Source organism: Phaethon lepturus, unplaced genomic scaffold (assembly GCF_000687285.1).
Source record: "Phaethon lepturus isolate BGI_N335 unplaced genomic scaffold, ASM68728v1 scaffold56402, whole genome shotgun sequence".
NCBI classification, from domain to species: Eukaryota; Metazoa; Chordata; class Aves; order Phaethontiformes; family Phaethontidae; genus Phaethon; species Phaethon lepturus.
The window spans coordinates 10083-31366 of NW_010522310.1; the positions used below are offsets into that span (position 1 = coordinate 10083).

At 40.3% G+C, this 21284-nt stretch overlaps 1 protein-coding gene across 1 annotated transcript in view; it reads left to right on the forward strand.

Moving 5' to 3' along the window:
* PTBP1 (polypyrimidine tract binding protein 1) overlaps positions 1-17513 on the forward strand; it is a 24194-nt gene extending 6681 nt beyond the window's left edge. The window contains exons 2-14 of the mRNA XM_010281751.1: positions 5216-5291; positions 6293-6465; positions 7514-7660; positions 8849-9019; positions 9807-9917; positions 10300-10474; positions 11075-11152; positions 12455-12603; positions 15314-15347; positions 15846-15938; positions 16314-16530; positions 16785-16862; positions 17270-17513. Coding sequence (XP_010280053.1) covers positions 5267-5291; positions 6293-6465; positions 7514-7660; positions 8849-9019; positions 9807-9917; positions 10300-10474; positions 11075-11152; positions 12455-12603; positions 15314-15347; positions 15846-15938; positions 16314-16530; positions 16785-16862; positions 17270-17402 — 1584 coding nt within the window. The 5' untranslated portion in view covers positions 5216-5266 and the 3' untranslated portion in view covers positions 17403-17513. The remainder of the gene's footprint in view (positions 1-5215; positions 5292-6292; positions 6466-7513; positions 7661-8848; positions 9020-9806; positions 9918-10299; positions 10475-11074; positions 11153-12454; positions 12604-15313; positions 15348-15845; positions 15939-16313; positions 16531-16784; positions 16863-17269) is intronic.
* The last annotated feature ends 3771 nt before the right edge of the window (positions 17514-21284 follow it).

Consider the following 21284-nt stretch of genomic DNA (forward strand, 5'->3'; position numbering starts at 1 on the left):
TGCGTGCTCTGGCCAGGTAGAGTTACAGGACTGCTGACCAGAAGGCTTTTTTAGCTGAATTTAAGAAAAGCAGACGAAGGACTTCTAACAGTACAGATGTTTTTCTTGGTTTACTTTGAGGGAGGGTTTCCAGCTGTAGCTGTGTTACCTGCTTTGCTTTTTGTAAGTGCCTGTTAGCTGATGACCTGTATGCCTCCTGCATCTTTCTTTTCCCTCATAATGAGTAGGGATACTGCTATCCTCAGTCCGTTTAAAAATTGTTAGAGCAGTGTAAGATGTTCCACATCCAAAGGCAAAGAATGCTGCTGGTATGTAGGATTTTCTCAGTGAGCCAGGGAGAGAAAGTTTTTTTGTAGATCTTGGACTTGGCTAGCCTGTAGCTTGCTGGCCTTTCTAGTCATTGTCCTCTTCCTTCCCATATGCCCAGTCTTTTTGCCATTGCTTTAATTTTGTTTTCTGCCTGTAACACTTGTTGTGTTCTGAAAGTTGATTGCTACCATGTAATATCACCTGTTTGTCTTGAAACTCATATTTTTATGGTCATGTAGTTTGTTTCTAGCCCAGGCAGAGTGCAGTTGGCTTATTGTAATTGATTTAAAATAAAATATTGGATCTTAAAAGGATTAGGTAGGGCAGCTGAGAATTTCTGTAGTACTTCTAGGTATGCTGGTAGAAGCAGATATAATCTCTGGCTTCACTCCAAACTATGGTAAAGCTCAGGTAAAATCTGAGTAAAAATGAGACAATTTACCATTTTAATATGAATCAGCAGTTGCCTTTTAAGCTGTGAAAGCCTAGGCTAATTGAAAATTCTTAGAACTTATTTGTTAAAACTTTAAAGCACAAAAAGGCTTAGAGTTTGGGGGGTGGTCAAAAAGATAGCTTTGAAAAATACGGAATATTAGAATTCTACCCTATGGCAGACTTCCTTTCTCTAAGTCAGAAAGGGGAACGAAAGAAGTATTGACAGCAAGACTACACAGAGCATGGGTGCTTTATTAAATTAATGCAGGTTGAGCAATAGACCTTTGTAGCCACGAGTGTTGCAGACAAAAGGAGGCTGCTGTCATAGAAACGCTCCCAGGCAGTGTTTTACCTGGCACTAGTATGTGTGCTGACTGGTGATTTTGGTGGTAGAAACAGCCTTACCGTGGTCTAGGTAAGATTTGGCAGTGCAACCTCAAAAGCGGTATTTGTTTTCTATAAAGAGGAAGAAGAGATCTGTTACTTCAAATGAAGACACTTTTGTAGAGCAGTGTTACTGTTAGCACACTGTTGCTTCTGTTAATCTTGTCATAAAAATACCAGCTGCAAAAGAACTAGCTAAACAGAAATGTCAGCATAAATTAGTGCCTCTTGTGAGCAGGGATGTGAACTTCAGAATCTGAAGAACTGTGTTTTGAATGAAGCACTGCACAGCTGGGCCTCCCTATGGTAGTCAGAGAATAAAAAAAGGTAGAAAAGTAGTGCTGAGGGTAGATACTGGCAGGCAATCAAGCACCCACACAGCCATTTGCTCACCTTCTCCCTGGATTTGCATAGTTTTAAACAAAATAATACAATATTTCAGAATCAATACTTTTTGTCCTGTTGCTTCTGATATAATTCAAAATACCCAATGGATACATTGTTGGTGAGAAGCTTTCTTAAACCTTTTAAAACAATGCTTTGGTTCCTCTGGCTTTACTGAATTAGGATACTTCTTATGGAGCATTTGAATTCGTAATGTGGTTTTAAAGCTTATTCACAGCTTATAACATGTACAGGAAGAAAAGACATTAGGGTCTGGAAAGAGATTATGGCAATCACTGCAAGTGTAAGGACAGGCGATAGATACAGGCCCCTGCTGAAGTTTCCAGCACTGAGTGCAGATTAATAAGAGTGCTTGTTTCCTGTTTGCCTCAGGTTAGGTCATTCCAAAAAGCAACTGTCAATAGAGATTTCTTGTGGTTATCTGAGATGAGCTCCTGTTGGAGAAGAAACACTGATGAAAAGTCATAGTCAATGCAACTTCCTTCTGTTGGAGGAAGCTTGCCAGCCCTGGTGTGTACCCCGTGAGGATGGCAGCACTGTGTAACCGCTGTAACTCCTGGGTATGCTCCTCTTAAGTTTGTACTTTAAAGCCATTCTTTCAAAGGAAGTCTGTAGAATAATTTTGGTATAACTGTGCAGTACTATGTATGTACTGTCTGTAAACTTCTTGTGTAGAGAAAAGACCTTGGAGTAATTATAGTTTTCCAACTGCTGCCGTCTTCCCTCTTCCTTTGCATGTACTTCCAGCTGGGAAGCTTACAAATTGACTGCTGCTTCTTTTGATGTCGAACAATCATCCCCCTCTGCCTCCTGGCTCTGGTCACAGCAGGCAGTGTAGACTGTCTCCAAGATAAGAGGGGAGTGGATTCGAAATTGCTCTTTCATTAAAGAAACATCGACATGTGGAAACCAGCAGCAATGAACATTCCTTGTCAAAGTGCCCTGCAAGTAAATTTTCAAATATGCGAGAAAATGTTTATTTTAAACAAGCCATTAGGAAAGTTAAATTCAGGGAATTTAAATTCTTTCCATAATGGTATAAATGTTTGTTTTTCCAGTTTATAGTTTCCTAGTGTTGCCTCCATATGAGAGCCAAATATGTGGCTTGTTCTCCTGGTGTTTCCATGATGGATTGCAAGGGCTGCCTGAGCAATACTTGCACAGGCACATTGATTCATGCTGGGGGTATTGGAGTTCTGTTACAAGTTGTTATTTAAGAGCATTTTTTTTAAAGTTCAAGGCCCATTAGTGCCTGATTCGAAGGGTTTTGAGGCCAATAAACTCACCTGCATTGGTAGGGCTTTCGTTTGCTGGTGTGTGGTTCTTGTAAATAGCTGCCAGTTGTATCCGAGGCCACAGAAAGTAAAGCTGTACCTGTAGTGTTTGCAGTAGTTCAGGCACAAGAGTGCTTTTGCAGTAAGCTGGTGGATTTTTTTAGCCTTGGAATTGTGCATTAATTTGAGTCATCAAAAGGGTGGGATCACAGTCTAATAGCCTCCCAGACTAGCTTGCCTCTCACTGTACTCAGGAATCCAAGTGCTAATTAGAACAGCTGTTAAGGCCTATTCCCAATTACTGCACCCAGTTAGAAAGAGACCTTGCTGGGTGCCCATAGCCTTTGTGGAACCTGGTCAGCACTTGCAGGTGACCAGCAGCAGCACATAAACCGTGGTTTTGGAACCTGGCCTAATTTCTCATATTCAGGACATCAAAGTCCTTGAGCCTGTCTTTGAAGAGGTAGCAGTGAGTAGTCAAACAAGAAATTCAAGATTTGAGGGGGAAAGAAAAAACCAAAACCTATGCCTGTAATTCGGTGTTCTCGGGCTCTCGTGTGACCTACTTTTCCAACCTGTTTGCGAGGGAAATAAGCAGAGAGCTTTTGTTGTCATGCAGATACTGTTTCTGCAGGTGCCACCAGATATAGGGCATGGTGGAAGGTAGAGTTTCTGGTAGCCACAGTGTGAAGCAGGGTATGTTTCCATTGAGTTGGGTGGGAGTTAGCCAAGGCAGGGATGAGCTTTGTTCTTTTTTCTGTTGATGAAAGCCTTTTAGTGCGGCATTTCTGTGTAAGAGTAATGTAGAAAACTTTGAGAAAGTGCTTTTACGTGTTAGATGTATATTATCATGTTTGCTCACGGTTTACAGTGGGATTTGAGGTCTTCTATGTAATTTGTTTGAAATTAAGCCATACTGATTTTAAGCTGTATTATGTATATAAGTATAGATTGTGCTAAGTAATTTGTAGCCTTTTTTGCTTTTGTTTTAGTAGTGTTCTGCATTCCTCCTACTTGGGTTACAGTAGTCTTGGACAGTTCAGGTAATTTGGGTGACTTTACAGGGAACGCTGTAATGAATTGAAACATAGACATTGCATACAGTAATGTTTCATAGATATTTTTTAATCTATATTTGCAGGGAACAGAGAAGTGCCAGGCTCCTGCCATTCAGTAGCTTTGTGCAAATAGATGGAATTATACCTACAGCTACTAAAAAGCCTAGAATAAAGACACTTCCGTAATTCTGCAATACCAGTTTGTTTAGGTAGTCTAATTCTAGTAAGAATTAGTTTTAGAATTTTTTGTCAAATGTTTTCTTCCTCCATAAAGCCTTACAGTGGCCCAAATTGTTAGTGTATGACAGCCGCTACAGTGCTGCAATAAGAAAAAAATCATAAAATCGAGATGTTAGGATATGCTGTGCTACTCGCAGCTTTTTGTTTTGCAAGTAGCCATGTTGACTTTAATGTAGAACAACAACTAGTTTGAAAGGCAGTAGAGGATGACATTACAAAGATTTTGTACCTGTGGTACTTGGGTTTCTCTGCTTCAGAATGCTCATCTTATCTTTTGACTTAAATGTGCTTACTGAGACTTTATGGTACTGTTGTCCTAGAGGATGTTGCTGGTGTTCTGGGCATTGCGGCTAGAAAACAACTGACAGGTGCTCAGGTTATTTTGTACTGGAATCTAAATTATTATATGTGGACCTATTTCTGGTGTAAAATTTGAAAAGTAGCTTTTTGCTAGTAGCTTTACTTTCCTGATCTGCCCTTTATGGGCTAGGGAGAGGAAGAGGTCCATTTCTTTCGGGTCTCAATTTCTGCAAGTTGCATCTTCTTCTTGTAACGGGAAAATACACATCTTTGGTTCATAATTGCCAATTCATACACTAACAGTTTTGGCCAGCAACTTGTCTTTTGCCTAAGACTTCCTTACTCCTGGTAACCCACAGTAAAATAATCTCTGTCCTCTTGATGAATGCCTGGAGGCCTGTCTGTTTTGCTATTCCTGATGAACTGCAGTATTGTTCTAGCTTAACCTAAAGGAATAAAAATCTTTTCTGATACGAGTAGTTAGAAATCTATTTTGTTAGGTATAATAGGAAAATGTTAATATCAGTGCACAACACTGCATTTAGTGGCTTCAGACAGTTCAGCAAGGCTTCATCTCCTAAGATTCCTAATGCTTAGCTGAAAAGAGATACTGGATAGTGCTACTCAATTACTAAATTGGATCTTATTTATGCTTAATTTATGATGGTGAGGTTCACTGCCCACTGTCAGTATATTTTCACATACACTTCTGTTCAGCTTCTCTACAATCTCAATTATTTTGCTTTAGGAGTACCTGAATAGAATTCAGTAAAAATGCTGTCAGTTTACCTTTCGTCTTTTCTTTTCCAGCGGGGATCTGACGAGCTTTTCTCTGCTTGTGTTACTAACGGACCCTTTATCATGAGCAGCAACTCTTCTTCTGCAGGTAATATTGCCTATAAAAAAGAATAGCAATAATTGATAAGCATTGCAAATACGGTGAGCAGGTCTGTTTCTTCCCCACTTAGTCTTAATTTTTAAATCTCTTCATTTTTAGTACTTATTAGGCCTTTTGTAGGGCAGTGCTGAATAATAATAAACTTCTGCCCTATACCATTAAAAGGTTGTTATTAGACTGAATAAAATTTTTTTCAGGGCAGTTGCTAAAATGACTTTACAGAATTAGTGTATTGTGTTTTGCTGTAAGCTGTTATACTTAAAGCACAGTTGTATTTCATGCAGGCTTATTTTGGCTGTCTGTGGTAATTTGCTGCTATTCGGGAGTCTTACACCATCTAGAGGTTAGTAATCCCACCCAAGACAGTATCCTTGGGTGCTGAGTCCAGAATTTTGCCCTCTGTGCTTGTCACTGCCTTGAACTGTCTTACTTTGAGCTACCATTGTCTTTAGAGTCCCTTCATGTTCTGCCTGTGGCCTCCCTGCCAGACTGTATCAGCTCATGTCTGTGGTGGTGAGCTGCAGACAGTCTTTGCCATATGTATAATCCAGCTGATCTGAAATTATGTTTTGGTTCATATTTGGTTTCATATCACTTGCTTTAAGATGTCCCCTTCAAACGGCTTCATTGCCAAGAATACCAGTCAAAGTGAAAAGGAATAAAGCAGCAATCTAGAATTAGTGGCTCAGACCTACACAAAGTAGAAATGTGGGTGGGTGTGTACTGTAAACAAGCTGTGAAATGGCCACTGGAGAGTTGATTCCATTGCAGTGGCATTCGGCTACGTCACTTGCATCATGCAACTTGGGGAAAAAAAAAAATGAGTAAAACCATGTGTCTTCAGACTCTAGTTAAATTAGACTATGGAATTTCTCTGTAATAGAGAGTAATAACTGGATGAGGAGCACAAACGGTATGTCAGAAGTTGTAAGTGTGTGCATATTCTTTCAAACCCACTCTTAACAAGCAGTAATTCTTGCTTTTTACAGCTAATGGAAATGACAGCAAAAAATTCAAAGGCGATAGTAGAAGTGCTGGGGTCCCATCCCGAGTAATCCACGTCCGTAAACTCCCCAGTGACGTCACGGAGGCAGAGGTCATTTCTTTGGGCTTACCTTTTGGCAAGGTCACCAATCTTCTAATGTTGAAAGGAAAAAATCAGGTATTGTCTCTGTAATTGCAAGCAGGGATTATGTCAAAGGCTTGATGAGTTTGTCATCGGTAAACCAGATCCAAGTTGTTTAAACAACTGTCATGTATTAGGAGTCAGTAACTTCTGCATACTATTATTTTACTTTTCCATGATTATCTCATGAGCTGTAGAAAATACTATTTTCAGATTGTACAAGTAGCTAAGTCCATAATTAGAGGTTGTCACTTATAATTAGCATTATACCTGGTTTTTAAATTACAGACCAGGTAAGTTATTTGGACAGCAGTGACATGAGTTGGCCTTTTTCACTCAAGCTGGCTTGACAGTTGAGTAACCACCAGTGTAACTTTGCATATTAAGGACACCTTTACAGGTACAATAAATTAGCTGGGTAAAGCTAAAACACTCTTGGGTAATGCAGAAGGTGTGCACTAATTTGGTAACTGAAATTGTCTTAGAAATTAAGGAGTGAAAAAACAAGTCAACTTTAATCATCGCTTAAAATACTATGTCTTTAATCTTAATTATGAAAATGTGCCTCTGATATATTGCGTGGTGTGATTATATGCAAGTACTTAATATAATTACTTGCTTACAATCCCTTATGGTTTTGTTTTGAAATAGAGAAGACCATAAAGGTATGGAACAGTGAGTGGGCTTACTGCTCTGTAGAGAAGTATGGAAAGTTGCTTAATATGATAAGTATTAGGAGTTTGGATTATTGCTGTATTCTTCTGTTCTTGCAGACACTTCTGTCACTGCCAGTTTCATAAATATATGTAGCATGGAGATCTTAGGATGAGACTGAAACATTGCATACATTAAGTCAGTCTGGACAGTGAAGATCCTCATTTGTTCTACATACAGTTGGTTCTTAAACAGTTCTGTGTACAAAAAAACTTGCATGTAACTGCAGTTGTGAAAATGAAATATAGTTAAAACTCAATGGGAAGTTCCTCCTAAGGTTATCAGTCGTGTGATGCTGTACGTATTAATGCTGTCTCCTAGCGTGAGCCACTTTGGTAATATGTCAGTGTTGGATTTGACTTCTGCACAGGCTTTCATAGAAATGAATACGGAGGAGGCAGCCAACACCATGGTAAACTACTACACCACCGTCACTCCAGTCCTTCGAAGCCAGCCCATCTATATTCAGTTCTCCAACCACAAGGAGCTTAAGACAGACAACTCTCCAAACCAAGCAGTTAGTTTTTGTTCTTTCCATTGTCATACTGGTGGGAGGGACAGACAGTTCTTTGCTACTGTTTTGATTCCTGCTGCTGGTGTGGGCCTGGCATGGTTTTGAGATTTGTTTTATCTATCAAAGTGGAGGTTCTAGCTTATGGAATAAGGAACTCCTGTAATAGCTTTTATCCAAAGTCTCAGAGACTGTTAAATGAGCTGCTAAAACTGGGAAGAAAATGCATAGGGAATGAGGTCATGAGAATTGGTGCTTTAGCATTCTTTAGAAACAGTAACTGAATACCTGTCTAAAGACTTGATTAATGTCTAGTCCTTTAGGATGTTTGTTTCTAATACTTGAAAGATTTGTATAGCATGAAGTGCTGATGGGGCAAAACTTGTGTCTGCAGCTGGTAAGTACTAGCTTTGAGGTAGGCAGCACTTGAACGCAGTAGTTCTTAAGGCTTTGGGCTGTCTAGAATTTCTGTGCAAGGTATGTTCTGCATAGGGTAAAAAGTTCCCTTTTTCAGCTCAACTGCTCTTGGCAGTCTTTCAGGACAGGAATGCTGGAAAGAAGTTCAAGTTACTTGTGCCCCCTTATCAGGGGTGGCTGCCGAGTACCTTCAGTTTGCCTCCTCTCACTTTTCAGGCTGACTTTCGTCAGGATCAGGGCATCTAATGCCGTGCAGATGAAATGCTGCTATTTGGTACATCTAACAAAGCCAGAATCTGAGGCACAACAGTGAATGTTATATGCGTGAGAGGGACTGCAGGAAAACTCCAAGTCAGTTTTCACTCCTGGATCCCTATCACAGATGTGCATTAATCTTTCAGTCTTGTCAGCTTCTATAGTATTCTGGAGATAGCGTTTTACCCCAGAAGAGCCTAGTTTTTCCTTTTTTCTGAACAATGGAATAATTTTGCTGCATCAGTAGATGCTGAGCAAGGTTCTGGCAGAAGCATAAGTATTTCATATTTTATGTATTTTTGCATTGCTCTTACTGGTTGGGGTGGCCTATATTGTTCATATTTAAAACATGCTAAAGTCATTGCATCTCCAGCCCTAGGAACAGTAAATTGCTGTCTGTTGTTCTGCTAACTGTTGAGTTCTGCTAGCAGTTTGCTGATAGGAAGCTCAAGAAAAGCTGGATGTGTATTTTTGTAAGCAGGAAGCAGTAATGTTGGTCTAACAGAGTGTTTGGTTCTGCAGCGTGCCCAAGCAGCTTTGCAAGCAGTGAATTCTGTTCAGTCTGGAAACCTAGCGCTGTCAGCCTCTGCTGCAGCAGTAGATGCAGGAATGGCGATGGCTGGCCAGAGCCCTGTCCTGAGGATCATTGTTGAGAATCTCTTCTATCCTGTCACTCTAGATGTTCTGCATCAGGTAAAACATGTCACCACAACTTCTTGAAGGTTGTCCTGGAGGAAGGGGTAGCAACAAATAGTGAATTGTTGTATTTGCAATGTCTGTTCTAACAACTTGTGGGTTTTTTTAATATCTATAATTCAAGTTCTGAACATAGCTGTCAAATGTCTACTTTCTGGACACCCTGACACCTACACAAAATTCTTCCTATTTTTGGCCCCAGTCTGGCCAGACTTTAATTTCCAGGGACTTGATTGCTGGTCCTTTTTAATTGGATTACAGTCTGGTACAGTGCAAGGGACAAATATTTATGTTTTCAAGACAGCTCTTCAAGTTCTGTTTAGGGTTTAGCAGAAGTAGCTGCTACATGCCCTTGTGTGAGGGTAGGGGGAAACAAATGCTGTGTCCAGGAGTCATTTAGGCAGTAGCCTGTTTGGAAAGTTTCTGCTGTGGTTGCTTAACTTTATCTTCATGTTTAAAATGCAAGCTTGACTGCATTTAAGAATCCCTGAAATTCTTGGAAAAGTTCCAGTTTGTGAAGGTGTATGTGAATCTTCCTGTGTAAGAATTCAGAACAAGTAGACGTTATTAAGGGGGCAGTTCCGTCACCCTGATGTTTTAACTTGCATCATGGCATCAGGTTAGATAAACAACTCCCACGATACAGTCTAAAACCTTAATTTTTTAAGTTGGAAGGCTAGCAAGGTGAAAGGATAACTTTTGTTTCTGCTTCTAATAATGGAGATCAATATGAAATTAACTTATTGGAAATGAGATAACAAGGTATGCAAATACTATCTTGCAGATTTTTTCCAAATTTGGTACAGTCTTGAAAATAATTACATTCACGAAGAACAACCAGTTTCAGGCCCTGTTACAATATGCTGACCCAGTGAGTGCTCAGCACGCCAAACTGGTGAGTAGTATGCTTGCAGTGCTTAAACACCTGAATTATTTTAACTTTTAGGCTTGCTTTTATTAATCTAGGATCAATGTTAGAAATGAGCATTTTGGAGTATTTGGTGGTCGTAGTAGGTTTATGCAAACATTGCCCTAATGGTAGATCACATGTGTGAGTGGGAGGGAGTTTCCCCACCAAGAGCAGTACTGCTAACGTGGGTGAATGCTGAAGGGGATAAAATGAAGCAGTGCTTTTTCCACACAAAGCAAGATACCTGCTCCATCAGAAGATACACACTGGTACCTGGGGTGATGCAGCATCTTCTCTCTTCAGAGACTTGCTGCTGTGATCTTAGTATAAATGCATCTTGGATGAAGAATGGTTTGTTTCCTTGCAGTCTTTAGATGGACAGAATATCTACAATGCCTGTTGTACGCTGCGCATAGATTTCTCAAAGCTCACGAGTCTCAATGTAAAATACAATAACGATAAGAGCAGAGATTATACACGACCAGACCTACCTTCTGGGGATAACCAGCCCTCTCTTGATCAGACCATGGCAGCTGCTTTTGGTGAGAACTCTTGAAGTGGGAGCAGGACAAATGTGACTGATACGTGTGTCAGTTGAGGAAGGGGAGGAGGTGTAATCCTGGTGTATTTGCTCATACAAAATTTTGGAATACGGTGTGACTAATGAGGAGAACTTGGGAACCACTGAATCAGACTAGTGCAAAATACTAGTAGGAACATATGGCCGTGGGTGCATGCTACTGCTTTGACAGCTCCTCTCCGTTTAGGTGAGGACTGTTTTAAGGTTTTCCAGCTGTCCGTACTTCTAGTGCCATCTGCTGTTTTGCCTACAGTATGGACTTGGGGATAATTAGGGGTGTTATAGCCTACACTTTGAAAACTGTCTTGTGGTGAAACGGTTACAGGAGCTACTAGCTTGTATTCTGGTCAACAGCTATATTCTAATAGCTGTTTCAGAACAGCAGAATTAGAGGAGGTATCGTTTCTGTTATTTCTTGAAAGGCATTTTTGATTTACTGTTTGTGTTAGGGTTTAGTGTCTAACTAAATGCTTATATTGAAGGACAGCTAATATTGACATTCCAGCTAAGTCTAGAGTAATCTTGCTATTGGGTGTCTGTACAATCTGTATATCTTTCCCAGGTGCCCCAGGAATAATCTCTGCTTCTCCATATGCGGGAGCTGGCTTTCCTCCTACTTTTGCAATTCCTCAGGCTGCAGGTACTGTATTTCGTAAGTTGAAATTTTATATAGGTTTTCTGTTGCTGAAGCATCTTGATGTCTTAAAGCTAAGTAGCGATGTTTTTGTTGGGGTTAGTCACTGGCACTTAGGCATGAAAGGGAATGGTATTTCAGCAGATAATCTCAACCAGGAATGCAAGTGTGCAGTGGTAGCATGTCTGGCTAGGCAATATCCCAGCGGCAAGAACAAAACATGAGTAGCAGGATGGGAGAGACAGTAAAGTCAGTATTTTAAAATAACTGGGGGAGATGGGGGAGGAGATCAAACCCTCTGTATTTCAGATTTCCTCATGTGGTTGCAGAGGTTAGGAACTTGCTTGTGGTCAAAAGCAAGGAATCTTTGTCCATTTTTTCCTAAATATTTTGAGTAAAGCTAGTATTTAAACATGAACCTGACTACATACACTGTTGCAGTTGCACTGTGACATTTACAGCTCATATTACAGATAACAAATTATTGCTATTTACAGAAGTAGCCAAATGTCTGAGATCAGCACCTAAACCCTAAGTATTTAAATACACTCATTGGAGTGCTAGACTAAATTTTTGCTTTGTTTTTCATAGTGTACCAAACTATGTTGACTTTCTTGTAACTTGATGGAATTCCCTTGCTTATGACAAACAAGCACAGATCAAACTGTTGAACCATTAATGTTTTGATAATATCCTGTCCTGTTGGGGAAATAGACAATGCCACTTTGAGAAGTAATTTTAATTGATAACTAGCAATTGTTTCTTGAACTCTAAAGCTCTTCCCTTTGGAGGGCTAATAGTGAGATGCCAGCTGTTACTGTGAGCAACCTAGAAATGTGTATAAATAAAATTTTAATGTTTCTCCATTCAAGAAGAGGTTAGCTGATGGTAGCATACAGTATCTGATTGTTATATGCATGGTTAAAGAACAAGGTGTTTTTGGCATGCACTGGTTGGAAAGACCCTTAAAAATGCACTGTTTGTGATACCTTTCCTTCACCAACAGAGCTGAGGCTTTGTGCTGATTCTGCTTCTTGTGAAACATGCAAAATATTGTAGTCAACACAGTAGTGCTGAGAGGCACCTGTTAAGCACCAGGCACTGCAAGAGCAAATACTACTAGAAATTGAAACATTTCCTGCAGCACCAGAATTGGAGGCTCCTGTTGGTCTTAGAATATACAGTCACTGTGTTTTGAATGGTTATTTGCATGTTACAGAAGGTGTGCTGTTCTCCCTTCTGGTGCAGCAAATACACTAGAGTACATGCTGTTATTTTCTTTACTGGTTAATATTCTTTAATTTCCAGGCCTGACAGTTCCAAATGTTCATGGAGCACTAGCTCCTTTGGCTATCCCATCAGCAGCAGCTGCAGCGGCTGCAGCAGGACGGATTGCCATTCCCGGCCTCACTGGGGCAGGGAACTCTGTTCTGCTGGTTAGCAATCTGAATCCTGAGGTTAGTCGAGTCCTAACTTTACTTTTTTTCTCCTTCCTGTTACCTCTGCTTTCACTTTCTGAACACAGATTGGGCTGAAACTCATGGAAAGTGAAATCCTACTGTATCTAAAGGAAACAGCAAAACTAGAAAAGCAGATGATGTGCTCTGCCAACTCTAAAACTCAAAGCAGATCAGTACTCTAGTTGCTGAAGGGAAATGAGAAAGTCCATCTCAAATTATAATCTTGCTCTTCTTTGGTTCAAAGCCAAGGATGCTGCCTGCCTGCTCTTGTCCCATAAAGACTACAATGCCTGTCCCTTGCTCCCTCTTTTATTTGGAGTCTCCCTGCCATTCCCATGGAATAGTGTCATCTGGGTCACAGAATAGTCATGTCCATTCTTTCTTTTCCTTAGCATGTTCTAGTTTTTAATACATTAATTCAGAACTACAGAGAGAGTTCATTCTGACGTTTGCTCTTTCTGTGTAGTGTCTGGACTGCTGCCAGCTTGACTTTGTACCTGTGCAGTATTTCCTCTGCCATGTGCTTGCACATTTTCCCTTTCCAAGATTCCTGGAAGTTTTTCCTTAGCTAAACCCCTTAACAGCTCACGGTTTACATTTTCAATTCCACCTAACTTAGTGAGTTGAACTATTTGGGTTTCTTTAAAAATAAAGCAAGTAATATTTGAAAAAAAAAAATCTTCTTTAATGAAAGACAGCATCATGAGAGAATTTGATATGTGCATCTTGAATTTTTCTTTGGTCAGCTTTTGGCTCTTTGTTGGATTGAAAGTGTAGAATCTTCTAGTGTGTGCAGTAGAGTATGATGAGTCTCTGCTGAAAAACACTTTAACTGGTTGGACTGTGCACACAAGTTAATACTACTTTGCAAAGCTATAAGACTCACTAGTGATGTCAGAGTAACCACAAAACCTCTTTTGCATCAAAGGGGAAGCCTGGATGTGATGAATGATCAAAATATTTAACTCTTGATAAGTTGAACAAATTGAATCAGTATTTCAGATTACTCTATCTGTCATTACCGTTTTCTACAGGGCATGAAATAATGGCAGGGACTGATACAGCTGTTGGTTTGGATAAGTTGCTCTTTCTACCTAGGAACTTCTCTTGCCATTCCAGGAACTGTCGTCTCTGGCTTGGTCCCAATGACTTGCTGTTCAAACAAAAGCCTTAAACATTAAGAGCTGGCATCGTTATTCTCTACCAGTGTGATACTGTCACGTGTGTGTTTCTTGGGATGATTTTGCCTTGTCTGGATGGCAGTGACAGGACAAAGGACTGTGCTGTACCTCTGTTTAATTTGCACGTGTTCAGAGCTCTGAGCAGTGTCTGAATGGTGTGCACGGTTCTTGTTTAAGTAGGAGCGAGCAGTTATTTCATGCCTTGTATTTTTTTATTAGCTCTTCACTATCCATCCAGCTTATCTTTGGGCTAGAGAGACTTTGATACTTGTACTGAAGCTGTGAACTAACAGACCTGAAACTTTTTCCATTGCCTGTATAATCAGTGTTGTAGAAACTTACCTGTGCCACAACCAGTTAGTTAAGAGACAGTATTTCTCTGGAGTGACTACTCTATGATAACATATAAGTTTTTTTCTGAATTGGAATAATGGAAACTGAAATTACTCCATTTTTCCTTTCCATGATGAGTGTAAGAAGCCTGTGTGTCTCACCTTGCATTGGCTTTTAGTTTGAATGCAGACTCTTGTCTGCATGCAAAGTTAGTGTTGTCACTGGGAGCAGAGATGCTTTTCCTGCCTTTCTGGCTGAGTAACAGCAGTTCTGGGTTTCTGCACGGTGAGGTCAAGCCACAGAGATATGGAAGGGAATAGACTTCTGTTGCAAATGAGGTACCAAGTTTCTTTGCAGCAAGCTCTTCTAGTAGACCTTTGAGGTTTTTTGTAGTGGTACAGCTGCTCATCGAGATAATCTTTTGCTTTGAAGGCAGTGATTGGTATCTAAATTGGACTCTCCTTGTTTTGTTACAGCTAAGTATTGCAATATGGATTGCTTCCCATAGTCACTGGTCCTAAAGCAGCAAATACAGCTGTGTTTTTGACTTGATCCATGGAGTCATTTCTTGGAAATTATTGTAATCAGAGAAAATACTTGTAGTGAAATTTTATGGAGTACCATTGCAATTTAATTCAATATTAAAGCCTGTAGAAGTCACTCTGTTGTGATACTGTCTCTTACTTCTTTGTATATCTTAAGTAAAAATGTCTTTTTCTTTTATCATTGTGTTCCACTAGGCAAAACCTATTAACTGTTTCTGTAAACAAGTTATTGTATGTAGAAGTCTATAAATCTGACTGATGGAACACTACATATTTCCTTATGTATTTACTGACCTGTGTTTTTTGCTACTTTTTTCTTTTCTCCCCATCCCTGAATTTTTTTTCTTCCCCTGATCCGGAATTTCTTTGCCAACTGACTGCACGGTACTTCTGCTTCCTGTTGTTGCTTGAAACAAAAAATAAAAACATTCCCCTTCCAAAAAAAAAAAAAAACCCTGCTCTTCGGAAACCAACCTGCCCTTCAATATTAACCATCTTGAAAACTTCATCATCCATCAACCAATTTCGCCATTTCCTGCGGGGACTCTGCCCTTCCTCGTTGTGGACGATTTGTGCAACCTCGCTCTCCCCTTCGATTCCTTACCTCTTCCCTGTCCCTCCGCTGCCTTGCTCTGCTGTTCTCTAAAGAGAGTTACACCCCAATGCCTCTTTATTCTTTTCGGTATGTTATTATTCACACTTTTTATTACCTTGTTTTTCATTTATTTGAGATTACTTTTTTGATACGTCAAAAATGTACAGTTTGCAGTTTGCCATTTTTTGAATGCATAATTTCATTTTTACATTGTTTACTTAGTTTGCTATTTAATTTAGTTTGCCTTTATTTTATGTTCAGTTATGCATGGTTTATTGCTTTGCATGTCTTTTTTATAAGAGTTTTAAATTGTGATAGCATGCTAAATTGTCCAGTCTTCTGGCAGTAAGATTTTTGCTTTTTGCTGAAACCCAGTATCTTTTCTTTAATGTATTGTTCCATTGTTATTCTGCTATATAAGAATTTTCCTTAATTAGAGCAGAATAAGTAACCACGGTTGGAATGAGATCAGTTCTGGTTGTGAATGAATGTTTTTGCTGTTGGATTGATTAGCTAATACTAAGTTGAATGAGACTTCATTTTTTCACCTACCTAAGACTATTCTTGTTTCCTCGCTTTTTGAAGGAGTCTATGGTGATGTGCAGAGGGTGAAGATTTTATTTAATAAGAAAGAGAATGCCCTAGTTCAGATGGCTGATGGAAACCAGGCCCAGCTTGGTAAGCAAGCTTAAAAGTATCAGACTGTTAGCATAGAGACCTAATGGGTAATTAAAGCTCTAATATCAGTACTTTCTTCTCTTCAAAAAAAAGACCCAAAACCTGAATGTGTCCATGCACTTAATTGCTTGCCTGCGTATGTAGTATGGATTTGGGACAGCTCTGGAAAAGTATGGTTCCTCTGTGCAAGATAATCTAGAGGGAAAATAGAGTAAACAATGCAATAAGGCGTAGTAACCATGCCTGTTGTGCAGTTCCTGGAGGATGTGGCATCTGTGCAGGGAAGAACTAGAATGGAATTCCAGCTTTTGACTTAAATGTCTGAACAAAACTGTAAAATACTATTGTAGTCAGTGCTGTCTTTAACTGTTGCAGCCATGAGTCATTTAAATGGTCAGAAGCTTCATGGGAAGCCAATCCGTATAACGTTGTCTAAGCATCAGACGGTACAGCTTCCCCGTGAGGGACAGGAAGATCAAGGTCTGACTAAGGACTATGGAAATTCTCCTCTACATCGTTTCAAGAAACCAGGCTCCAAAAATTTCCAAAACATCTTTCCCCCTTCTGCCACTCTTCATCTGTCCAATATTCCGTAAGTATCCGCATGAAGAGTTTCTGCATGGCTGATAATAAAAATGCTCACAAATGCAGTGTGAGAGTAAATACGGCCAGCTTTTTGCTGCTAGCCCAAGGAAAGCTTGCCCATCCATCTTCCTGTTGTTCCTCATAGCCTTACCAGTCCAAGAAGCTACTGGTAGAGAATGTAGAAAAGACTCTGATAATTGGCTTTTGGAGATTAATTCAGTCTGTCAACATACATTTGACTGGAAAAACTGTGTGTTTCAGACCGTCAATAACTGAAGAAGACCTTAAGATGTTATTTTCAAGCAATGGTGGGATGGTCAAAGGATTCAAATTCTTCCAGTAAGTGTGTTCTCTTATGTCCGGTCCTCACACTGGGCTTTTCAGTACGAGAAGGGTAGAAGCACTTAGTTCTGATCAAATTCCAGCTCAGGCTAGGTGAAAAGTGAGCAGAATCATCCCTATTGTAGCATTTGACTCTGGAATAAAGAATTCCAGATTAACCCTGGATTGAGTGCATGGTGAGTATGATGAGTTGATGAAGAAAACCAAGGTAACTGTGAGAAGTTTGGCTATGCATATTTATCATGTAGATATGCTCTTCCATATAAGAAGAAAGTGTATTGCAATTACCTGGGTAGTTAATTTTCTGCTGGCCTTGTTGAGTGCTAGGTAAGAAAACTTGCATTGAGTTAGGCAAACTCTGCTCATGGTCGTACTGCATGTGACTTAAACTTCTGTCTTGTCAGGAAGGACCGTAAAATGGCTCTGATCCAGATGGGCTCTGTGGAAGAAGCCATTCAATCACTCATTGACCTCCATAATCATGACCTGGGTGAGAATCATCACCTGCGTGTGTCCTTCTCGAAGTCCACCATTTAATGCTTTGGAAGGCGTGAGACAAAATGGACTTGACTTAAAACCTCTTGGGTTCAGCCTTGACCTTAAAAGGCTGAACACTTGGGTTTCAACTTCCATCATTCCAGAAAAAAAGCCACTTTAAAAATGCAGCTGAAGTGACCTTAAAAGACCAGAGATTTTATTTTTTTAAAGAGAAATCAGTTTACCGGTTTTTAAAAAAAAAAAAAATTAAATCTAATTCATATTGCTAACCTTGCGGTGATGGGTAACAATCTTGACTGTTCAAATAAAAATCACAAGTTAAAGTTTACACTTTGGAACCTGCTCTGGGAAATTCCCCTCCCCTCCTGCTCCTTCTCCCCCAAAAAGCAGATCCTAACAAGTTTATCAGGTTTCACATTGATGCCTTTTTTATTTTCTTTACCCATCCATGCCTTGAAAGACCTAAAACCACTGTGTAAATTCACTTTAGCGCCTTTGAGTCAAGATTTTGCAAAATGCATGGTATATAGGAGCTCCCAACTCACCCAGTACAAAATTAAGTTGCATTGATCCTACCTTAACTGTGCATCTGCTATCCTGTGCCTTAAACTTTTTACTTCTTTGGGGAAAACATCTGAACTGTAGGGAGTGGATTGGGAGAGTTGAGGGGAATGAGTGAGCTTACTGGATCAGCTTGTTGTAGTGAAGGACAAGTGAAGCTGGCAAAGTGGATAAAGAAAATATTGGGCTTTGACTCTTCAGGCAGTTGTATCCTACTGTCCGTGAAATGTCTCAATCTGCATAGTATCATGTGTCTTCATGCCACTTTCAATCTGCTTGTGGTTTATCACCATCTGCAAACCGTCAAGTGGGAGTTACTTAAGATCCTTTGTCCGCAACATTCAGGCTAAGCAGAAAGGTCTGGGTGGGGAAGCATTCCCAAGACCAAATTACATTCCATTGTCGATAGCAAGTCAACAGGCTCTGTCCTTCACAAGAGCATTGATCAAGATACGAAATGAACCACTGTTGGACACTTGTGAAGACGAATCATTACGAATTTGTCAAAATTGTGTGTGTATATATATATATCTAAATACTTGGCTAGGATTTGAAGAGTTATTGGATATCCCACATTTAGAAAGGTGTTCATGTGAGTCACCTTCGTGCCCCTAATTTGAGATTAACAAGACCAATGTAGCTCTGCCATCATTCTTATAGCATGTCTTCAGCATTTGAGCTTTTTGTTTTAATTCTTGTATTATACTTTTTGATGCCGTTGCTGTCATCTGTGCCTAGCAATATTTCCAGTTGACCAAATATTCTAATCTCTTTATATGCAAAAGAAATAGTTTAAGTACCTTTTTATAGAATGATAAGATGGTATAAACGTAATCTAAATTTACTCCTTTGTCGTATTACCCTTGTATACTGTACTTTCTTTTTTTTTTGTAATTGAAACTGTAGGGCAGGAATTTAGTTATCAGGCTGAGGTCATGACTGAGGATGAGTAATGTAATGAAGTCGATAAAACGTGTTAAGCAAAGCAGATTTTTAAAGCAAAGTGTGTGAGATAACAAGCACAAATAGCTTGTGAATTTAAGTAAGAGGACCCAGGCTAAAGTTTTTACCTTTTTAACCTATAAGCCCAGATGTTTTAAGTTATAGGAAGGGAATTTATTAAAAGTAGAATGCAGCAGATTGTTTTTTCCCAATGATACAACTGTTTTTTTTTTTCTGGCTTACAACTCTTTCCTGGGCCATTCTGCCTTCTATTTTGTGTAATCCGATGTTGCCTTACATTTCCCTCTAACCTGCAACCTGTTCGGATGCAAAATAACAAGAATCTTGTACTTTTTTTCAGGGTTTTTCTGCAAATTGTGGACCAAAGTTTGTTTTTTAATTGTCTTAGTGTTGCAAGTTATGATTTCCTTGCTTAGTGTGGGAGCTCTTGACTTGCCTGGCACTGAGTGTTTGGAAAAGTCTTAACTTTTCTTAGTTCCTCCCTGAACTCTTGAGGATGTGAATTATGCTGGAGAAGTGTGTGAAGTTTGAGTGAGGGTTCAGCTTGGGTTGCTGGCATGAGATTGGTAATCCTTGTCTGCCTTAGTCTTTGGCTTGTGGCTGAGGAGGGTGACACCATCTTCAATGAAAGTGTTGCCCCAGATGAGCTGAGAAAACGTTCAGCTGATGAGTAGACAGACACTGGTTTCAGTTACCTCTAAATCTGAGTAAGCCTGTTAATGAAGCCTTGTGATCTGCCTCTCCAGAAAGCTCTGTGTTTCCTTGCCAGCATCTTATGTTCAGGGGGGCAAATTCAGGTGTCTCGGTAGTTGTTGTCAGAGTTAATTTGCTCATCTCCCTTCCTTCTGGAGCGAAAAAAATCTGTTCCTCCTGCAGCCAGGGAGCACTGGTGTTCGGCTGGTGCTCCCGAGTATGCCACAGGCAGCACTACCCTGTGAGGATCCATGCATAGCCCGAGTGGAACAGCTGTGGTTTAACCTTTAATTGCATTCAATCAACCTCACCCAAGACACTGGGAAGAGGCTTATTGGAATGAAACCTGTCTGGTGGCCTTTAACATTGATTTGGTCAACCCACAGGCTATATATATTTTGCAAAATGCAAGCAAATGAATTGAGGTAACCCTGGAACCCAGGCAATTGTGGGTTTTTCCTTTGGATCCCTGTGTTTGCATGTAAAGAATGTGAGTAACAAAAGGGTGTACATATTTATAATTTTTTTATACCTGTTGTAAGACATGAGGGGGCAGCAAAACCCAGTTTTTTATGGTGAACAGATGTATTGTATATTTTGATAACAGCTATTACAGGTTCAGTATTGTGGAAGGTGGGGTGGGGAGGGTAAGCATACACAACATCAGAATTCCATTGCCTCTTTCAAAGAATGTTTGTAATGCAAAAAGAAATGAAATTAAAACTATTTTATAACAACCTTTGTACCTTTCTGTAGCTCCATTATTTACTGTTCAGATTGTAGAAAGCAGTTATTGGCCAGTCTGTACTTGTGCTTTCAATAAATTTCTTCTGTATTCTTTGCTTCTGATTTTCCTATCTTTTTATTGTGCCTATTTTGCTTCTGATTTTTCCTTCTAATATAATTTCAACTGCCTCATTTTATATAACTTTGACTCTTCACATACCTCTGGGCTGGCAGAGTGTTTGTCCCTGTTAGCATCTCTGCAGAGTGAGGGGTGATGAGCCTGGGCTGAGCCTGGAAGGGTGGCTGTGGCACGGATCCCTTCCAGTTGCTCATGCTCCAGCCCTTCAGCGCTTGAGTGAAGTTCAGAGGTATGAGGTTGTAGGGCCCTAACTGATGCTCTGCCTTTGTCACCCTCCAACACTGTTTTACTTCATGTTCCTAAACTTTCCATATGTTCTAGCTAATATCCATGAAATAACCCACTTTCAAGTCAAATACGTAATACTGTCTGTAGTTTTGTGCTTTATATGCGTCGAAGCTCTCTGGCTCGCTGGATGGTGTAGTGCGGCTCACATCCAGTCGGAGCAGGTGAGGCTCCTGTTCTGACTCCTGTAGAAGTGGTACAAAGGATTATTTTGGTTCTTGGGGGTTATGCTCGTGTGCCGCTACCCCAGCCCTGCTGGGCACGCCTGGGTGGCAGGCAGGTCCCCCAGGAGCAGGCTCTCTGGTTACAGAGGTTTGATTTCCCAGCTGCGTGCCCAACACCCTTAAAACTCCTTTCCAGAAGTAAACGTTCCCTGACGCAGACCAGCACGCACTCGGGTGCCAGGGAGGTAGGGCTGGGGTTTTGGGCGCAGGGCTCCCAAAAGGAAGCAGCGGGAGCCGGTGCTTACAGGCGAATGACGGTACTCGTGGGGAGGGGGAAAGGCAGCTGGGTGGCTCCACTGGTAGGGGAAAAATGGGGCGCGCTCCCCCGGA